The sequence below is a fragment of the Amphiprion ocellaris genome, chromosome 14 (assembly GCF_022539595.1).
Source record: "Amphiprion ocellaris isolate individual 3 ecotype Okinawa chromosome 14, ASM2253959v1, whole genome shotgun sequence".
In the NCBI taxonomy this organism is placed as follows: domain Eukaryota; kingdom Metazoa; phylum Chordata; class Actinopteri; family Pomacentridae; genus Amphiprion; species Amphiprion ocellaris.
In genome coordinates this window covers 5,710,244-5,725,120 of record NC_072779.1, presented here as the reverse complement: position 1 = coordinate 5,725,120, position 14,877 = coordinate 5,710,244, and the positions used below count along the sequence as shown (strand labels likewise).

The following is a 14,877-nucleotide window of genomic DNA, read 5'->3' as shown; positions in this document are numbered from 1 at the left end:
TGTTGGAATTATTTGTTGCCTTTTGAGGAAAAGGTCACTGAAAATCAATGCAAAATTGTTCTGATGGAACTTTTCTATCCCAATGGAAGTAGTCGTTTGCAGGACAGTGTTTCTATCCATGGGGCACGAGGGTTCACTGAATGGTTTGATGAGCATAAAAATGATATGCTATGGCCTTCACCAGACCGAATTAAAAACCTTCGGGAGGTTTTGGACCACTTTATTGGACAGCAAACTCTCCACCACCATCATCAAAACATCAAATTCTGTTAATATCTTTTGGAAGAAGGGCGTTCCATCCCTCCAGTAGAGTCCAAGAGACTTGCAGCATCAATGCCAATGCTCATTCAAGCTGTTCTGGCAGGACATGGTGGCCCAACACCTTACTAAGACACTTTCCATTGATTTTTCCTGTAATTTGTCAATCGAGTAAGCATGCATATAATTTCAGTTTTGGCATCTCTAGGATTTGGCTACAACTTCAGTTCAATGAGGCTGAATGGAATTTAATTTGTGCTTTTCAAAACAATGAAAATAGACATATCCAAAACAGCAGCTTTCAGAGTTGTGGTTATGCAGAGTAATCCACAGACCTCGCTATAAAGAGTTTTCATTGGAACTGCTTTATACAGAAGTAATTGAGCATCGCAAATGAAACTCTGTTCATCTCCATTTTATTCGTATGGCAGCAGAAGGTTTCAATGCAAGAACATTAAAGCAAAGCTACAAATGTTTTTCATGTTGTATTTTGATACTTATGTTTCCCATAAGAGTTTCAAAATAAAAAATAGATGCAACAACAGCGGGGGTTGATTAAAGTATTGAATAGGTCCAAAAGTTGCTTACTGGTATCACAGAGCTTCCAGGCACAAATCATGTTCTTCATCAGTGTCTTTGTGGTGTTTTACACTCGGGTTACATGAAGGTAAGGTTAGCTATGCAGCAGTTAGGAATAAGGCTGGGATCAGGGCTTTAGGGGATATGTAATGCATGCAGTATGAGTGCATATCCAGCCCAGCAGAGAGAAAAATATAAATCTGATCATCATCTGGAGAGTCAAACCAAAACAAGAAACAGAGCTGAGGATTTGGATGGAATCAGAGAAAACCGGCAGAGAAAAGACACAGAGTTAGATCCTTTCGCGGAGGATTTGCCCCTGCTGTCTCGCTTTGACTCGGCGACCCGTGACTCACGGCTGAGGAATTATGAACGAGGCTGCATGGGACCAAAGGAGCACAGGACTCCAGCTGGGACAAAAACAAAAAAGACACCTCCAAAGGAACCGACTCTTTTACATGCCCCTCCACTATGAGCAGCGATGCCTCCCCTCATCTAGTCATTCCTCTCATGCTCTCTCAAGGTCTCTTTCTTGTGGTTACAAATGCAACGTCAGTGGCGTTTGAGAGGATGTGCTGCTGAAAGAAGAGATTGAGGGTACAGAGGACCATCTTCCCACCCTTTCCCCCTCTTGCATTGAGCTAGTCGGCACCCAGATGTGGACTTTTTCCAAATGAGCCCCTGAGGTCTGCTGCTGAGACCTCCATAACTGCTCTTTAAAAGGTGATCGTCTCCTCTTACTCCCTAAGGAGAAAGCATTTAAACTCTCACGTTGCAAAATAACACAGGAGCAGCTCCGGTTACGTCTGATGTATGAGAGAGCTGAAAGCCGGCCTTCCCTGGATGAGTTGATAAAGCAAGGCAATGAGGCAAGACTCTTAAGTGAACCCTGACATGATCAGTGATCACCCACATCTTAATTTGAGGGTGCTTGGTTTTTCTTGTCTCGTGCTCCTCCTCGAAACATGGTGATCCCGTGCAGCCAAAGTAAACTCATCCTACCGCTGCTAAAACCAGATCTCCACAATCAGGAAATTCAACCTGGCAGGGGAAGGTCAAGCAAGGGAAAATATGACCAAAGGAAAGAATGGAAGAAATCATTGTGTTGACCTGAGAGTTTCTTTATTCTGCCCTACTTTCTGTATATGTATATTTCCTTTTGTTTTGTTTACTTTTAAGTCTTCTTGTCATGAACCCATTTTTATTGGTTATTTTATGTGGAAATTTTATAGGAGATTTTGAGATCTTTCTTTTATTGTTCTGCTTTGCTTACCAAAATGAGATTTCAGAATTGGATCCTCGTGTGGTCTCTTCACTATTTGTCTGTTGGTTGTATTTTCATTAGTTTGAATTCAACCTTGTTTGACATTGGTGTATACAGTTGTTATAAAAAGTGGGGCATGTGGGTAGCAGTCTAAGGCAACACTTTTCACCGCTATCCTTTATTTTATTGTAACTCTATATTAAGGAACTTGGTGCATCGATCTGCCACGACAGTCTGTCCAGTCTGAGTATTCTTTGGCAATAGTTGGAGGAGGTGGAAGTAAAGACACTCGATCTTAAACTAGATCCTCATAGAAAATGCCTAGTTTCCTATAGCCTTGCAGATCATGGTGATCTCATTATCAGCAAACTTTAAATGATATTTCCAGGCAGGTTTTACTAGGTGTACTTTATCATTTGACAGACACAGAGGTAGTGGAAAGAATAACTGGGTTGCGGAGATAATCAACAGGTTAATGAATGTTTAGCAGCAGCAAAATGATCCTCATCTTTCAGATACACCCTAAAACGATCTCTCACAGACTGAGTCAATGCTGGAAGTGAAACAGAAAATAACAATAGAATCTATTGTGCTTGATCAAACTTGTGTGCAACAGACTGTTTCTTTCTGCTGTGGCTATTTATGTTACATTTCAGACACGCCAAAACGGTTTCCAATCTGGCATGACGTATCTTTCGTCACTGTTGTTTTTAATCAATATTTAGAGTGAGAGATAACATTGAGTTCAAGGATAAAGCCTATGAACTGAAATAACGGCCAAAAGTTCAGAAGTGGAGCAGTTGTGTTTCAAGTGGAATATTTTTCTTTTTTTTGGTTTTAAAGACATTAATGACGTACTTCTTCAGACTGACCCTCATTTCAATGAGCGCTAACGTTGCTGTAAATCCCAAACTGATCTGTCTCTCACAGTTTCCACCCACACCTCTGCCTTCAGAACTCCATTATTATGGATGAACTGGACGGTAAATTCCGTGTTTCTGTCTTGCACTTCTGAAATGTCAATGCAAATGGGCCTCTTCGTGCTGCACTTTCAATAGACTGTTTGTGCGGTAACCATTGCAACCAAACAATCTGAAAACATGAAGGCTGTCTGTATCTGAATGGTGGAGGAATTGGTGGAGGAGAAGGGAAGAAAGGGGGGGTTATCGTCCTACGCAGTAGCTGCTGCTCATCTGCCAGACGCTCGGCGCCTCATAAGAGCTTCCTTGATAGCAACACCTCCGTGGTTCATATCTGAAGCGTTGCCTCAGCTCAGCCAACACTGTGCCAGCTGCAGCCCAATGACCTCACCTCTTCAGACATCGACTCTCCCCTCTGTGAGGTCAACTCATGCATGCAGCCGCGTTTAGTAGCTTTTATGTCTCTGCGGATGGAGGTGTGGATGAATGGAGGGTAGGAGGGTGAAGAAAAGCTCTCACACACACACACACACACACACACACACACACACACACACACGCACACACCAGCGCTGCTCTTGTGTGTGGTGTCCTGGTGTTACCCTTTTGGAAGCTGGATGCCTTCCCATTTAACAGCCAACGCTATGGCAACAAAAGCCAGATGAACCAGAGAATTCCCCTTTCCATCTTTTATATGACACTACTCCAGTGTGTAAACTTGAAAGTGAAATAGTAATGCAAGTGAGCATGCCAATGGGAATGAATCACACTGTTTTATCGGCCTGAGAAATGAGTAACTGTGGTTTCACCAAAGCATTTTATTTCCTTCCTTTTAAAAGGATTAAATAAATAATGTCAAACCGTGCTGATCAGTACACAGTAGGCTCATTCAGCAGTGCTGTAAATAATGTATTTTATCATTGCAGTGAGTCAATAAGTCATGTATTTTTCTATAAGTGTATGCAACTGGAGTCAATTACTGGTGATCTACACAGGAGGGGGAAAGCCTCTGATACCAGTAATTCAGTTATCACTACTTGAAGAATCCACGGCCCAAAATGCAGCGTGTCCTTCCAGCGACAGTTCAAGCAGTGGAGTAATGATGTGTTGAGGACTTTATCTTTGTAAAAAGTACGGAAAGTAGCTTTATCCTATTCCAAACGTGAAACCTGCCAAAGGTAGAAATCCACATGCATACAAAGTAACAGCACCGTGTATGATTTATTAACTGCAGCATTGTGAGTGTTTTGGCACATAGAGGGGACCTGCTCTGCTAATATTAGACAACAGCTATGGGACATCATTTGAAGCTAAAGTCGACATCTTTCCCAGCATACAGTAACTTCAAGAGGATTAAAGTGGACAGAGTTTACTCTCACTTTTTTCTTTTCAGATAATCACATAAAGAAGTAGTTTCACTTTTACAGACCATCTATGGAAAAACAGCAAAGAAAAATCCGTAGTTCTCAGCAGAAATGATGACATGCTTGACTGCTCGGGTGTTGGATGGCATATGATTTATCTAACTTTCAGTCTCGTTCTCTCATGGGTGTTGTCTTTCAGATCGGGGACGGGAGAGAGAGTGTGGTCGCCAACAGTTAGTGAAGATGGGAAGACAAGCCCTTACATGGAGCCTGACTCACAGGTAAACACTGTTTACTCTGGATTTCCCTAAGAACAAGTCAAAGTCATTTCTTTAGAAACTCACATAACATTCTGCCTAAATTTCTTATTCTGCCAACACAAAGGTCCACTATTCAGAATTCACTCTTAACAGGGTAACATGGTACGCCAGACCATACTTAAGGGGAAGAACTCGTTGGTAGAGTTAGGTGGCGAAATCTTTGCTTTTGTGTCATCTATTTCTATTGTTCCACCACCTTAAAAGACAAAGTGACTGATGGTGATGTTTCAGCAGCACATTTCTCGTGACTGATTTCATTTCAACTCGGTTTGGACTTTACTGCTACGGATTAGAGTCTTTTGCAAGCTACCACATTAGCCACGAGAGAGGCTACATCACATCTGGGGACATAACTTTTAAACTCCAGTTTGCTGGGTGTGAGACTTGAGGCTCTTTGCTCTGTTTATTGGTAAACAGAATCTATGGAAACAGGCACAACACTGGATCGGTAATTTGCATGTACACTATCATTCACATGATTTTAAATGAGATAATGCGTCCCACTGTGCGCTGGAACCCTTTCGAAATAGTATCTTGATTGTTCTCCAAACGCATGAGCTGCCAAAAGGATATTCGAGGCATGATGAACTCTAGCAGATGATCTTTTTCCAAGTTCTCCAGTGCTGGCAGGCTTGCAGGTTTCCAAGCATGGAGAGAATAAGAGGTGTGTGTGTGTGTGTGTGTGTGTGTGTGTGTGTGTGTGTGTGTGTGTGTGTGTGTGTGTGTGTGTGTGTGTGTGTGTGTGTGTGTGTGTGTGTGTGTGTGTGCACACATATGCTGTGAGGATGGAGATTGTGTGACTGAAACAGACAGACAATGAGCATATTGTGCCTGAGACATGTGAGAGATGTCCATTTGTCAAATATTGTGTGGTAAATGTGAGGTCAGGACCGATCTGTGTGTCTTTGAGCCCTCGTATCCTTTTCTAAAAGGGTGACACACAAAGAGCTGAAGGGAAATCTATCCATCCACTCATCAATGAGAGGCTGACATCTTACAGGAAAGTATTGTTTTGAGCTACAGAGCCAAAAGCAAAAGAAGCTTTAGCACATGGGTGGGCAAACTGATAATTTTATATTGTGAATGATGGCATAGGATCTACAGCCTCATTTAGGGTTTGTAAGTATCAGCGCTAACCAGCAAACCCAGCCTGTCCAATCACACGTTTTCCTAGCTGTAGTCTCGACAGGTTGCTGTTGTGTTGCTTTTCGATGTCATTCATCATCCTCTCCAGTGAATCTCACCCGCGGATGGATCCAACTCCACTGACAACAATAGTCTTTGCTCTGTTCTGTGGGAGATTCGCTGTGAACTAGAGAGCATCTGCAACCAGAACTTGAACGCAATGAAGTCTCCCAGCGATGAGATCATCGACTACTATTGCCAGCTGCTTTTTAAGGCATTGGATTTGGAGAAACTCACTGGAGAGGCAGATGAATGACATGTTCATTAGAGACACTAAGCATCCGAAAGGTGTAGGTTTTTTATATAAAGAAGACAAAGAATACCTGTGATCGGCCAACAATCCTGAACAAAGCAGTACAAATATGAATCACCACTTTATATCAGAACTTTGGGAATAGAGTAAATGCAGAGATTTGTGAGTTGACCTTTGGCATAAAGTCAAAATTACATGTTTTGGAACCAGGCAATCACATACACAACTATTCATGATATCACAGACGTTAAACTAAACATGTGTGGATAATTGAGATTCTGCTTCAAAAGACTGGCCCAAACTCCCATTTAGTGGGATACATTGGGCATTAATTTGTCCTGAATGCTACAATGCCAAAAATCTGTTTCCTTGCTAGTAAAACCCCAGAAAATAAATGTTTTAATTTACTAGCTAACCATAAAAACCAGACCAAAACTGTCAATTATGTCCACATCAAAGATCAGAATTTTTACAAATGGAAATTCGTTCTTATACGACGTTTGTCTGGAATCATTAAATCTGAAACAAAAAATATTATTTTAGAGAAATTTGCCATTATTTAAAAATAAATGTCTATTAAGGATTGAAAATCGAAAATTGTAAATACTTTTTGTTAAGCTTTTATTGATAATCTTACGGATAATATCAGAAAATGAGTATTAATTTGTTGACTATTGGGAAAATAAACCTGTGCAAATCTGTAATTAATGTCCACATCAAGAGTCATCATTTTTTTTACAAAAAATAATGTTATACAATATTTGACTTTAAAATTAGACAGTTTAGCTGTATGTAAAAAGCAAATATTTATATGTCAGTGGATTTATTCGATGTAAGGACATTTTATTCCATCATTTTTTAGTATGTTTTTTCTGGTGTCCTTGCGGGCTGCACAGTGGCATAGTGGTTAGCACTGTCGCCTTGCAGCTAGATGATCCCTGGTTCGTGTCCCGGCCTTCCCCGGATCTTTCTGCATGGAGTTTGCATGTTCTCCCTGTGCATGTGTGGGTTCTCTCCAGGTTCTCCAGCTTCCTCCCACAGTCCGAAAATATGCTGAGGTTAACTGATTATTCTAAATTGCCCGTAGGTGTGAATGCAAGTGTGATTGTCTATACATGTAGCCCTGCGACAGACTGGCGACCTGTCCAGGGTGTCCCCTGCCTTCACCCCAAGTCAGCTGGGATAGGCTCCAACCCCCCTGCAACCCTAATGAGGATTAAACGGTGTATATATAATGGATGGATGGTGTCCTTGCTGCTAGATTTTCAAGTAGTTTTTTACGGGTTTATTTTCACAGTGTAGCCTGAAGACAAGCAAGTCTTCATATCAGGCAAATGAGCAGAACTCTGCTGCGACCTTCATGCCACAATCTCTCAGCACCAGCTCGGATCTTGCTTTGATTAACACAAGGAAATACCATACCTGAGAGGAACCATCAGCTACAACAGTTTATACAAACACAGACGTGCATGACAGCAGGGCTCTCATGCTCTGTTCTCCTTAAATCTGTCCTCGTACCTCCCTGTGTATCACTGTAACATCTCATGCAGTCCTTCCTTTCTCCCTCACTGAAGTCTAAAAATGTTCTCTGGCGTCTCATTTAATGAAGTGAACCTGGACAGCTGGAAACCACCAAGTCAGGGCCACTCCAGCGTCACGCTCAGGTGGATTCTTGTGAGGATGAAAGGAGGAAACATCCGCTCCCTGGGGCCACATAAAAAACCGAAGCTCGCTCTTTTCTTTGTTTCCTTCTGTATTCCGATACAGCTTGAACACATAACAATGCCGATTGTTCCTCGGAAACACTGGAAGCGATACATGCACCGCGACCTCTCTCCTGTCAACTGAAGCAAACTGTGTGATGTGACACTGTTGGCTCACGGTTACTCCAGTGATTAGCCAGGTTCAGTGTCAAATTGCTGGATCAGGATGACAACACAGTTTGTGATTTTGCTGGCAAAGATGTGAAGCAATGTGTTACACAGAACTTACCTTCCACTGCGTAACTTGACCTGCAGTTTGAGGATAAATGTTGTGGCTAGTAGGGTGAGAACTGAAAGCAATGAGGCATACCAGAAAAGAGAGTCATTTCTCTGAAACATAACCACATGCTTTTATTTGTGTTTGTACCACAGAGATTGACTCGTTAACAGAGAAAATTGCAAAAGTGAGCATCAGAAGACATTGTTTTCTAGCAGCAACGCAACCACTTCAGCACAATAAAGAGTCCACTGACTGCGTCCTTCAGGACATTCCGTATTTAACATTTTCCTTTGTGTTCATGACTGCTTGACCAACTGGCTACGTTGGAAATTCCAGTCTCACTTGTGGGAATTTGCTACTGAGTAGGAAGTGACACATGGAAGCTATGAGGTGTTTCCTTTCACCTTGGGAACACGGGAGGTTCTCATAAAATTCGATGAGGAAATGCAATATTTTTGGACATGCACTAAGTATGACTGGATACTGTTGGGTGAAGTGACCATTTTTATGGTTTCTTTCACTAGTTTGAGGAATTCAGTGGAACTGTGTGATGCCTTTCCAAAGAACTGTGCTCATGTCTTGGCGAGGCTATATGTAGGCTGCCGGATGTCATACACAACTTCCTGAAACAGAAATAATTGTGATAAAGCGAGGTGGCGGGGGATGATGTAATGGTTAGGTGTCACAAGTGGAACTGTGTAAAATGCATGTGTAGCTATGGGGGCCAAATTCTGACTTAAGAAGTGCTGCATCGCTCTGGGAAGGCAAATGAGTTGTGATCGGATGCTTCGCACAGCTTCCAAATTTCATGCAAAAGAATGAGGTGCACCAGAGCGAAGGGATTGTAAAGCAAAATGCTGGAAAGTTCACAGAAGCAGTAGCCTTGCAGCACTGAAGAAACTAGGAAGAAAAACCTTCAACCTTTATTGAAATAAGATGCAGCCTTTTTTCCTTTCCATTTGTTGTTTGCTATCTCGAATCTTGAGATCCTTGGTTGCATCAGAGCAGGCTTTTTTTAACTATCACTTCCTAATGAATCAGATTCTCCAAGTTTTCAAAGCTCTCCTTGTGTTTTTTCATGGTCATTTGTATGTTCTTGGACTCTGAAGTGAGACTGCTGCTTATTTTCAACATCAAGCTACAAACCCAGCTTCAAGACAGCCAGAAGTGGAAGTGACAGCATGGTGTAATGTCCCACTCAAATGTGACAAAATAAATAATAAAGCCAAATTAGAGTATTTCAGGGGATTTATTCGATGTGAGGAAAGTGCAGTGACATTTCTGAGTGCACTAGCAGGCAAAAAAAATCCAAATCCCCCTTTTTTCCAATGAGAAAGACATGCCTCTCGGTCTTGTAAATGATCATCTTACATCTGCGTTTCAGCGCTGGGTTGTCAGTCTTACCCATGGAACAGTTTTATGCACTCGTAAAGCAATACCATCAGCTACTGATATTTCAGGTTTTCAAAATTCCTTCCCTTAAATTACACAGTGGCAGTTTCAAGAAGGTGGGAATGGCCTCCAGTCAATGTTAGAGTCCAACAGTATTTTTTGGCAAGCAGCATCGGAATGCCCTTAATGGCAGCAAGCCTATTATTATAGTGATAGCTATTGTGGCCGAGCACTCTGACCCCTGTGGAAAGAATGAGGTTTCACAATGCGGAAGCTGAGAGCTCTGGATCACACGTCACTTTGAGGCTTCCAGTCTCGGCCCAGGAGCTGGCAGCTGGAACCGAATTCTCCAAGCAAGCATTAATGGGAGCTGACAGATAGAGTTCTTGCATGACTTACAGACCATAAATTCTTTCTCGGCTTGGAATCGAATTCTACTTTTAAAACAAAAGAGTGTACGTGAATTTGTTTTATGAATGGAACAAGGCAGTTGCTTTCCAACATGTGCCACCAGGGACAATTTGCCTTTTAAAAACACAAGGTAGAGGTCGAAAGTCGTAAAACATACATATTTATGCGAAGCAATGATATAAATGAACGATTACAATCATGCATTTGGTGAAAAAGTAGGTTATCATTTACAATATAAAGACCCTATATGTGCTTTAACAGTATGGGGTTATTAACGGTTTGCCAAAACCTGTTTACTGGGCCCATTGCTACTTAATCCCCTGTCAGGAAATCTCAGAGCAGTGAAGCATTGGTGGAAGGCCTTTTTAGCAGCTCATTCACACAGCAGGCCTTTCAGATCACAGACCTGTGACCCCACGTATTTGGTTGTTTGTGTTCGCTAATCAGCCAGTAATCCTCAGAAATGTCCAAATCAGTCTCTGGGTTTTCTTAATGGAGCTTTCCCCACTCCTGCTTGGCAGTCACTCGCTAAAAGTACTCATTGCTGAAGGTCCAAAGAACCTGCACCTGCCCAGACTCACTCAGAATAGAAGATTTAACTGTCCGTTTTTTTTTTCAAGGATTTAAAGAAGGTTTCTGTTGTTTTTATGGGTTTGTAATCCATTTTTGCTGCTTCTATTCTACACGATAGCATGGAGAGTGATACTTAACTCCTTAAACAACCTACTCCTATGTGTAAAATAAGTCATATTTTTATAGCTTTGGTCATTTTTATCCGGTTAAGGAAATCAAACTATTTGGCTTGGGCTTCATGTTGCGGCCTGGATTGAGCAAAAAATTTATGAAGAAGTTAGGTTATTAGACGGGCAACCTAAAGGCTTCATCACTGACCAACAGAAACCATCCTGACAAAACTCAACTCTGAAGAAATGAGGGGACGGAAAATCCAAAATGTGGAAACCTACTGTATTTTTTTTTTTTTTTTACTTTTTGGCTCCATCTACTTTCATTTAACCCTGTTGTGTTAGAACATAAACATTACCCTAATGACAGAAAGTTTTGACCTCTTAGCAATCCGGCTAGTTTTATCCATTCAACATAATTTAGAGAGAAGCCTATATTTGTCATTTTTACAGCACTGTGAAATGTTGTTTTCACATATCCCAATTGGGGTCAGAGCACAGGGTTGGCCATAGTACAGCACCCCTGAAGCAGGAAGGGTTTAAGGGCCTTGAAGAATCCGCGTTTGGGTTTGATCCTCTGACCACCTGAATCGCTAACCCAGAAACTTAGCCATTGCACCACCACTGTCACCATTGTCAGAAGTGGGATTTGAACCCACACCTCCATTCGGAGACCAGAAGTCAGGAAGGAGTTACCTTGAGTCTGGTGCCTTTAACCACTGACAACTCTAAAGATATATATGTTTCTGCCCAGTTTCGAACCGGGGACCTTTTGCATGTTAAGTTAACGTGATAACCACTACGCTATGGAAACCCTCACTTATGCCCAACCCTCACAGCTAAGTAGGCCACACCATTTTTCTATTTGGCTTACTTAAACCAGGTGGAACCAGGCTGCAGCATAAAGTCCAAACCAAATAGTTTTGTTGCCTCAATTGCCCACATTTGATATTAATTTGCTGCATTTCCAGGCTGCATTGTTCTAATTGGCCTCCCCACAATAAATAGAATTTCAACCCACTGGGTGCTTGCAACAATCAGTGTGAAAGTTAAGTTTTATCAAGATTTAATAGAGGAAATTGTCAAAATGCATCACATTTGCAAACATGAGCCCAACATTCCTCTGCTTTGTAAATCCCACCCCCCCTCCACTTTGCCGCTACCTCCTCTCCAACCCGTCTGTCTCTCCTCCCAGCGAGGCACCCAGGGCCAGGCCCAGGGAGCCATAAAGGGCTGGTTTGTGTTTGGTTAGTGGTGCAGAGCGCCATGTGAAAAGCTTAATTTTGAATGTCCAGAGGGATTAAAACCAGGCAGGAGGCAGCAGAGAAGGAAGCGTGTGTGTGTGTGTGTGTGTTATCATGAATTTGTGCATCTGGTGAGGCAAGCAGGGCTGAGGTCTCGGTCCTCAGTTAAAGACGGACATATGATTTCAATTAAGGTCCTCCACCTTTTGTCCCCTCCTCCACCTCATCTTTCTCTGACCAAACTGTAATTGTGGACTGAACATCGGAGCTGAAACTCGCCCAGTAACTTTTAGTCAGGTTAATTAACGGATGAACTCAGTGCCTCTTGGCTAGAAGCCCCTTCGTTAAACCCCAAAATAACTACATGCAGAGGTAAATGTGCATGCATGAAAACAAAAATTCTTATTCCTTTCTCATCTTTCCTCTTTTCTGTCTCTCTTTATGGCTTTCAATTCTCCTGGCCGGTCTTCCTGAACCATTAGCCACGCTTGATTACCATTGAAAAACAGGTCAGTGAAATCAGATGGTTGCCTGCATTTATGAGCACCACAGCAGTAGACAGTGCTAGTTCTCATAAATAGTTACAGCTATCAGTTCCTTTCCCTCGTCTTTCTCCATATTTTAGCTCATTTCCCTCCGAGCCAGGAGGAAAGCAGGCAGGATTTGAGAGAAAATGAAAGTGTAGCAATTCTCAAGAGAGAGAAAGTGGGATTATTTCAACCTTGTTATGTAAAGTTTCTGTTGGAGTTTATTGAAGCTGCTCAAATTCATTTTAAACACTTTTGATTTACTGGGAAAACAGCCGAAGGTCAGCAGTGGACTTAGGGTGATAAGGCATTCTCATGATTAATGTGGCTGTCACTTTAAGCCAAAATCTCCATTAAAGCTATATGTAGTCCAGTCGCAAAATAAAAGAATAAATCTTTGTAATGAGACCGTCGGCTTACAGCTGATTTTTTTGTAATAAAAATAAACCGAGCCGCTATACTGTTAGAGCAACTTGAAAGCACTTACAGGTCCTGAATGTTACCAAACTGGCATTTTTATAAGGCGAGCACCAGATGTGCTGCCTTATAAATCTACCATCCACCCCAAGCAAATATCTGTGGAGCAGACGTGTACGGCGAGAGAGGAAAGAGTGTTGTGGAAAGGAGGGGGAAAAAAGACAAAAGGAATGGTCGGGGAGGAGGTTCACACCATCAGATGAGGGTGTGAAAATGGGTGACCATATACTTGCTTCTGACAACAGGGAAATCCACCTGAACAAGACTTTCTCAGGACACAGGCGTTCATCATTTTGTGAAATATTGGACTGAACTGGGACTGGGAAAGTGCAGAAAGTTTCATCACGGAAAATTTACTCAGTTATTAGTGGATTTGCAAGTTGGAATAGGGATTGTTTAATATGTTATTTTTTTCAGGGCTGATATGGACACTGATTATTTGTAATCAAGCAGAATGTAAGCCAATATTTGGAACCAATTTGTAGTTAAAATGAAACTCTTGGTGTCAATAACTAGAATTAACACAAACTGACACAAAATGTGGTTGAAATTCCATAGATAGATAGATCCAGCAGCTCCAGAGCCAAAGTAGTGCATTTTTAAATTGATTCATTTTATTGGAAATCTGTTTTTACAAAAAACAGCAATACTGGTTATCTTCAAAATACAGAATATTGGAATCCGTAGATCACTCATTTGGATCAAATTTTCACAAAAGCCTTTGTAGAACTTTTGTCAGATATGCAGTAGAACTCCTCAAGACCCGTGAGGAAACTTCAACGTGTGAAATTAGTAGAGATCCTCTTTCTGCACCTCAATAGTGCTTGCCCTAAAAGATCAGAACACTTCTTCCACCACTTCTGTTGCTTTGTTCTTTGGGTTCTTCTTTTTTTCTGTTAAACTGTCTGGTCTGTTTGGCTTTTCTCTTCCCAGAAGTGAAGGCGAAAGGGTGTCATGTGTTGCTCAGATTGCTCATCTGTGACAAATTTGTAATCAGGAAGCTGCACGTGTAACTTGTTTACTACTTCCAGTCCCTTCTCTCTCTCTTAAACGTATCTCTGCATATGCTAACGTGTGATTACCTGTCCTTCCCATCTTATGTTTGTACAGATTAGCGCAGCAAACATAATGTCTTTACAGTCGCGCCGCTGCAGGAGGCTGTAACGTAATACACTCTCTGGGATTTTCCTCCGCTTGCTTCCTTTTGTTCTCAGGCATGAATGAGCTCGCCTGCTGGTGATACACTTATTGTTCTGATTGTTATCTGCAGATTTAGCCCTTGTCTAAATATGAGAAGTGAATAATGAAGTCTAGAAAGACATGTAGGGACGGTGATTTGTTCTGAAGAGCTTCACCTTTTTAAAGTCTGGGTATTTTCCCCGGAAACTGAAGGATCAAGAATGAATCAAGGAGGTGAAGTAAAGGGGTGCTTTAAAGAAAGGAGGCAGCTAAACATCTCATGTGAACTTAAAATGCATTAATAAATTACAAAAAATGTCATTTTTGCAAAAAGGAGGGAGGTGTTTTGAGCATCAGAAACTCTCACTACAGCTGCATTTTCAGTTGATCTCTTCTGATACTGTTTACAGAAAAAGTAATGTATCAATGTTGTTAATACGATGACTTTAAATTACATTTTGTTTTCATTTTCAACTTGACTTCTCTGACAATCTCCACAACCTTCATTTTTTAAAGTAAATCATCCCTCCCTGCAAATTCAGGATGTTTCACAAAACGTGGAGGTCGAGGGAAACTTTGATTAAATTCCCATGAAGTCCACCATCTGTGCAAATAGGGCTAAAGATAACGAGTGGAATCTGGTTTGGCCCGTTTGGTTCTGTGGTGGGAATCAGGCTTCAGCGTGTCTGGTTTACTTGGGGAGGGAGCCGCAGAGAGCTGGGTGTTTCTGACATCCTGCTCAAACAGGGTTTGGCTCTCGGGGTGAAGTTGCACTGAGTTGCTCACCCTCCTATCTGCCTCTCTCTCTTAACTTTCACCATATATTGCTGTCTGGTAG

The 14,877-nt window shown here is 41.7% G+C and overlaps 1 protein-coding gene across 2 annotated transcripts in view; it reads left to right on the top strand.

Moving 5' to 3' along the window:
* The window catches only part of pdlim4 (PDZ and LIM domain 4), a 50,751-nt gene that overhangs the window by 18,950 nt on the left and 16,924 nt on the right, over positions 1-14,877 (top strand). Inside the window, exons 3-4 of one of the 2 annotated variants that reach the window (XM_055017371.1) lie at positions 4,585-4,666; positions 12,339-12,365. In XM_055017371.1, coding sequence (XP_054873346.1) covers positions 4,585-4,666; positions 12,339-12,365 — 109 coding nt within the window. The remainder of the gene's footprint in view (positions 1-4,584; positions 4,667-12,338; positions 12,366-14,877) is intronic. The other variant, XM_055017372.1, reaches the window with a different exon arrangement.